The 5,751-nt window shown below is 43.0% G+C and overlaps 1 protein-coding gene across 1 annotated transcript; it reads right to left on the reverse strand.

Annotated features, from left to right (window-relative positions):
- Positions 1–1,975: 1,975 nt before the first annotated feature.
- On the reverse strand, positions 1,976–2,821 carry LOC131425982 (craniofacial development protein 2-like). Its single transcript, XM_058588333.1, has one exon. The coding sequence runs from the start codon at positions 2,819–2,821 to the stop codon at positions 1,976–1,978; it is 846 nt and encodes a 281-aa protein (XP_058444316.1).
- Positions 2,822–5,751: the final 2,930 nt, after the last annotated feature.

Consider the following 5,751-nt stretch of genomic DNA (forward strand, 5'->3'; position numbering starts at 1 on the left):
TCTGCAAGTGGAGGAAAAATTTCGTAATGCCCTGTGAACATTTTGCTGGTGAATTCCCTCTTGGGAATTTCAATCTTTTGTTGCTTTTCTATAGCATCTGTGAGTTTAGTGATAAAGCTATAAGCAGCTACTTAGCTTTCTTGACTTTAATCAATAAATCTTCCATATGGTTGAAAGATAAACCAATCAGTTCATTCTGCTTAAAATTGCAATTCAAGAAAAGCGATAATCTTAGTATAAAATTCTTCCGCTTTCTTTAAAACTGCTCGAGCAAAATTATTTCAGTTTCAGCTTACTTCCTCTAACACATTTGATTAGCAACAAACACATTCCTATACGGATTTCCCCTTGTAGAAATTATTGCGATATAAAGATTTACATATCTGCAAATATGCAACCCAAAATATAAGCGCTGATCCTGAATATATTAGAGTGGCCAATGAGCCCCTAGCTCTACCTCTGCTGCGATGTCCGGCTGGATTCCAGTCCAGCGCTGGCTTACAGATTTCGTTTCCGCTCTTTCGAAGTGAATGTCGGACCCACCTCCACTTACGTTCCCGAATTTCAGTCAATTTTAGCTTCTGATGACAACGACGATAAAACTCGGCATTTGAAATCCAATTGTCAGGCCACCAGGGACGAATTATACACCGCAGACATCGGTTGATAAACACCTGCAGCTTTTGTGTGCTTTCAGCTGGTATACCACAGATTTCGCTGGCGTACAACAGTACAGATTTCACGTTTGTGTTGAAAATTCGGATCTTATGTCACTCTTGGTCCCACCATCTAACGCTATCTGGCTGCCAAGATATTGAAAGCTTTCAACTTTTTCCACTACCTGACCAGCTACCGTGAAGTTGGATGGATTGGCCGCGTTGACATTCAACGATTTAGTCTTGCTGACATTGATGTTGGGACCCGCCGCTGAGGAGCGCTCGACGAGATCGTTGAGCTTACTCTGCATGTCAGAGCGCCGTTTCGATACTAGAGCAACGTCATCAGCCAAATCGAGGTCGTTGATGCCAAAGCAGCCCAAGGTTTGGTACACGGCCAATGGCACCAACCATTATCTCATCTATCACGATGAGGAATAGTAGCGGTGATAAAATACATCCTTGCCTCACTCCAGCGACTATCCAAATAGGGTCAGACAAGGCTCCATTATGCAGTACTCTAAACGTGAAAGCCTCATACTGTGCCCTTGCGCCTTAGAGCGCCCCACAGGATTTCGTGATTGAGTCGGTCGAAGGCTTTTTCGTAGCCAATGAAGACCAAGTAAAGGAACTCTTGGAATTCATTGACCATCTCCAGAATAATACGGAGCGTGACAATATGGTCTACACAGGATCTTCCGGCATGGAATTCTGCCTGCTGCCGTCGGAGAGCCACATCTATGTTCTCCTGTATCCGGTTGAGGATAACTTTACACAGAACTTTGAGAACAATACACAGTAACGTGATACCTCTCCAATTGTCGCATACAGTTGATTCCCCCTTCTTCGGGACCTTCGCTAAGACGCCCTACATTCAGTCGACCGGGAATGTCGCGGTGTCCCAGATATTCCGAAATAGTTGATGCAACATTTGAACAGATAGCGTGGCGTCAGTTTTGAGCATCTCCGCTGATATGCGATCGACCCCAGAAGCCTTGTTGGATTTCATGCTTTGGATGGCGGCTTTGATCTCCGATAAAGATACCTCGGAGCTGACACGAGAGATGCGTCGCACTCTTGGTGACTATACCGAGATGTTGATGGCTGGTTGACCGTGAAGAAGTTGTTCAAAGTGTTCAAACCAACGTTTTAACTGGTCAGTCGGGTCGGTTAGCAGCTGACCAGTCGCGTCCTTCACTGGTACCCTTGTATTAATTCTTGCTCCACTAAGGCGTCGTGAGATATCATAGGGGAGACGGATATCGCCGGTTGTTGCGGCTTTCTCACCTTCATCGGCCAGAGAGTCCTCCCACGCTCGCTTATCCCGCCTGCACGAGCGTTTTACTTCCTTTCAGAGGGCCGAATACTGTTGGTGGGCTTGGCGCTCCACTTCTCTGGTTCTCGCTCGCTCTATCGCGACTTTTACGTCTCTTCGTTTCGATTTTCCGCCAGGTATCATCCGTGATCCACTCCTTCCTCCGGGCGCACAGTTCACCCAGGTTGTTTTGGCAGGTCTCTGTAAAGGCATTCTTGAACGCCGTCCGCTGTTCCTCTACGCTGCCACCTTCAGGAATACCCGCAGCTCTGGTCTCCAGTTCTTCCACTAATGACCTCTTAACTGCTGGGTCTTCTAATCGGCATGTGTCGAATCGTCGACCCAGTCTCTCCTCCTGTCGCATGACCCGCGCAATACGTAGGCGAATCTCTCCGATGAGAAGGTGGTGGTCAGACGCGATGTCGGCACTGCGTTTATTCCGGACATCAAGAAGGCTCCGTCTCCATTTCCGGCTGATGCAGATGTGTTCGATTTGATTTTCTGTATGCCCATCGCGGGAAACCCACGTGACTTTATGCGCTGGGCGATGGGAGAAGAGCGAACCTCCGATCACCATGTCGTTATTGCCACAGAACTCTGCAAACAGCTCACCGTTGTCGCTCATATCTCCAAGACCATGGTGCCCCATGACACGCTCATAGTCTATGTTATCGGAGCCGATCTTCGCATTGAAGTCGCCGGTGTAGATCTTGTTATCACCCTTTGGAGTTTTATCCACGACGGCATCTAGTTCACTGTAAAAATTCTCCTTATCCTGTAGCTCGGCAGCATCGGTTAGCGCACAACATTGGATTATGGTTGATAGGTTTCTACTTGATGAGCGCCGCATTCGCTTGGGCGCTAAACCAGGAAACCAACTCTACGGTGATGGAGAGCATTTTCACCTCGTATACCAGAATACAGTAGTATCTGTTCCGACGGTAGCTTGTGTTCTCTAAAGTTTGGCCAACGGATTTCAAGCTTCATGAGTCGAGCCTCACTGGCAAGTTGTTCCAATTTACCCAGTTAGGCTAGCGTAAGTACATTCCATGTTCCAATTCTTGTCCGTTGTTTTGCGCTAAAAGGCGTTGTCGTTAAATCAGTTCGTAATCTTTCTCTATTGGTTTCTATATCAGTTCTTGATTTTCGGAGACAGTAGGTAGTTAGACTAAGGTCCCCTATCCTTGGGATGGGCTGCCATCTTAGATATAGCTTCCGAGGAATAGCATTTCTTATTCAGCCGCGGGATACCAGACAGACGCTGTTTGAGCTGTCCCTAACATGGGAAACAAACGCTCGCATTGCAAAGGGGTTTTGATTGGCTGACGCTTTTAAGGTGGCGTCTACTCGCCTTGTCAAGGAGGTGTACGGATGCTTGTGACATTTCGGGACGCTTCTACAGTTGCCAGCTGCATGAAACCGTCACATCCTATCCCTCCCCCCTCTGCTTGTCCGGGACTTCTATCGCAGCTAGCTTCCATATCTGGAAGTTGTTCCACTATCCGCAAACTGTGGACCCGCTTGGTTGCTTACAGCTAAGCATTCTGGCCACCCCTGCAAATTGTCATCAACTGACTAAAGGCCAGGACCAAGAGGTTAGTAATAAACTTTTCAACCAATCATTTGGGCATTCGAAATAGCTTCTCAAAGTTGCCATCTTTCAAAACTTCACGGTGCCGAGGTAGGCTAAATTTCTCTTACCGGCGGTACCACTCTTTCTTTTGCTAATAAAAATACACAAAGAATACCGCTATTGCTCCTACGTAATATTTTATTAATAGTTATACTGAATTTTATATCTAAGAAAAGAATGGTTCACAAAAAATGTGAAGAGGAAATTATTTCCTTTTTCTTTATTGCAAATGTCAAAGAATTTCTTTCAGAACTTGACGGAAATTCCAAATGAGGAAAATAGGTGAAATCTCTTTGGATTTTTTTTTTTTTTCGTTTCAAGGAACTTTGTGACCGAAATTCGGCTGCAGGTAACTTTGCTGAGATTGTGTCATTGCTCAGTTGCACGAGTGACACCTCATTGAAACGTTTCATTTTCCGCTTGCTCAACTGTAACGTTTCATTGCTCGATTGAGGCGAATGTCTTTGCTGGGTGTCATTGCTAAACTGCCAGCACGATAAATCAAAAATGAAAGTTAGTTAAAACAACAATCGATTAGTTGTAACAAATTTAAACCAATCAAATTTAGAAAAACAAACTATTTGAGTTGTTTTGCGACCGCTGGCTTTTCCGTGTAAGAATCCTTCCAGGTAAAAAAGTGTGATCGAGTGTTGCCGGCCCAATCTTTTTATTCCCTTATAAAAAACAATTGAGTCCTTCATAAGTAGTCTGACAGATGTAAATGAAATGGTGTGAAGATTTTTGATTATTTTGCAATAAAATTTACTGAGGCCCACCCACAGAAGTGAACTCAAACATCAGTAAGGTAAGAGTTAATTGATCCATAAGAAGATCTTAAAGTTCCTCTTCATTCGTTTGTTTTGCCAACCGGTGAATCGAGAAACGAGCAAAAATAAATCGACATCCGTTCTTTGCACATCTATGCAAACAGTTCGCAGCGCTCACAAACGGTCAACGAGTTCTACTGCCACTCACTCATTCAGAAGTTGCAGAATGTGTAGAATAAGGATAAAGAAAGTTGTCTTGCAATGAGCATTTAATTGCGTGACATAATCACACTGAACGGAGCTTTTTTTTACTTTACTCTCAAAGCAGAAAAGGAGGCAGAGTAGCAACCGTAAAAGGCTCCGGCAGATGATTTTCACCTTAACCAGCATTTATACTAGCATTTGTACCGTTAGTGTCATTGATCGAAGATTAGAGTTGTGACGAGGTTAATTCGCACCTATTTTTTGCACCAGATAGTTGGTAGCAAATGATTCCAATTTGCCGTATTATGTAATAAGAACAAGAAACCAAGATATTATTATGTGTAATTTCAGACCGATTTATTTCGTTACAGCAAATTTCTTTTAAATACTACTTGTACCGTAATATGTACCGACTTAACGACGAAGGTTCTGTTCGCTCATGGGAAATTTATTTCAAAAGATAATAATTACTAATCGTGGCGGTTCAATGCATAGACATATATGTTGGAACCTCGAACGAGATGCAATGGTTCTGTATATTGAAAATAGGCTGCGAAGTCTGTTTAAGAAGAATGGTCAAATATCAGCACCGGAATACGCCTAATCCAGGATAGATATCAAGCAATTTCAATTATCAAAACATGTTTTACGGTGCATGTACTAAACGCACTTCGTTTTACTGCTGTACGGGGAATGCAGGACGCATTCCGGTTTCGGAGATTCAGGTTGCCTAGAGTGACAATGTCGATTTAGGTGGTATGATTTGCATAAGTAGCCATATGATAAGTAGCGAATTCTTTAAATTCTCTAGTTTGTAGATCATGATCGTCTTTGGTCAAATAAACTCATTACAAAATTTCATAAAATCAAATTCAAACATAAGGACTGATAGTCCAATAAAAAAATCGGTGAATTTTATTCAAGTTCAACTTCCGGCTCTAGAATTTTATGTTATTATTTTTTAAAATTTTCGAAAATGACGATAACAAAAGCCGTAGAAAAACTTGGAGTTTGGTAATGTCAGAGACATAGTCGCGAGATATGTATAGATATTAACTGATTTAATACCGTTTGACCGTTTAAAATTTTGTAGTCCAAAAAAGGACCATTTGGTTTCGAAAGATTGCGTTTGTATTCTAGTAATCAGAGCGGCAGTTTAAGACAGTTTTCTAAATA

Source organism: Malaya genurostris, chromosome 1 (genome assembly GCF_030247185.1).
Source record: "Malaya genurostris strain Urasoe2022 chromosome 1, Malgen_1.1, whole genome shotgun sequence".
Classification (NCBI taxonomy): domain Eukaryota; kingdom Metazoa; phylum Arthropoda; class Insecta; order Diptera; family Culicidae; genus Malaya; species Malaya genurostris.

Coding starts and splice junctions, on each gene's coding strand:
- LOC131425982 (XM_058588333.1), bottom strand. CDS start 2,821: ATGCGGCGCTCATCAAGTAGAAACCTATCAACCATAATCCAATGTTGT.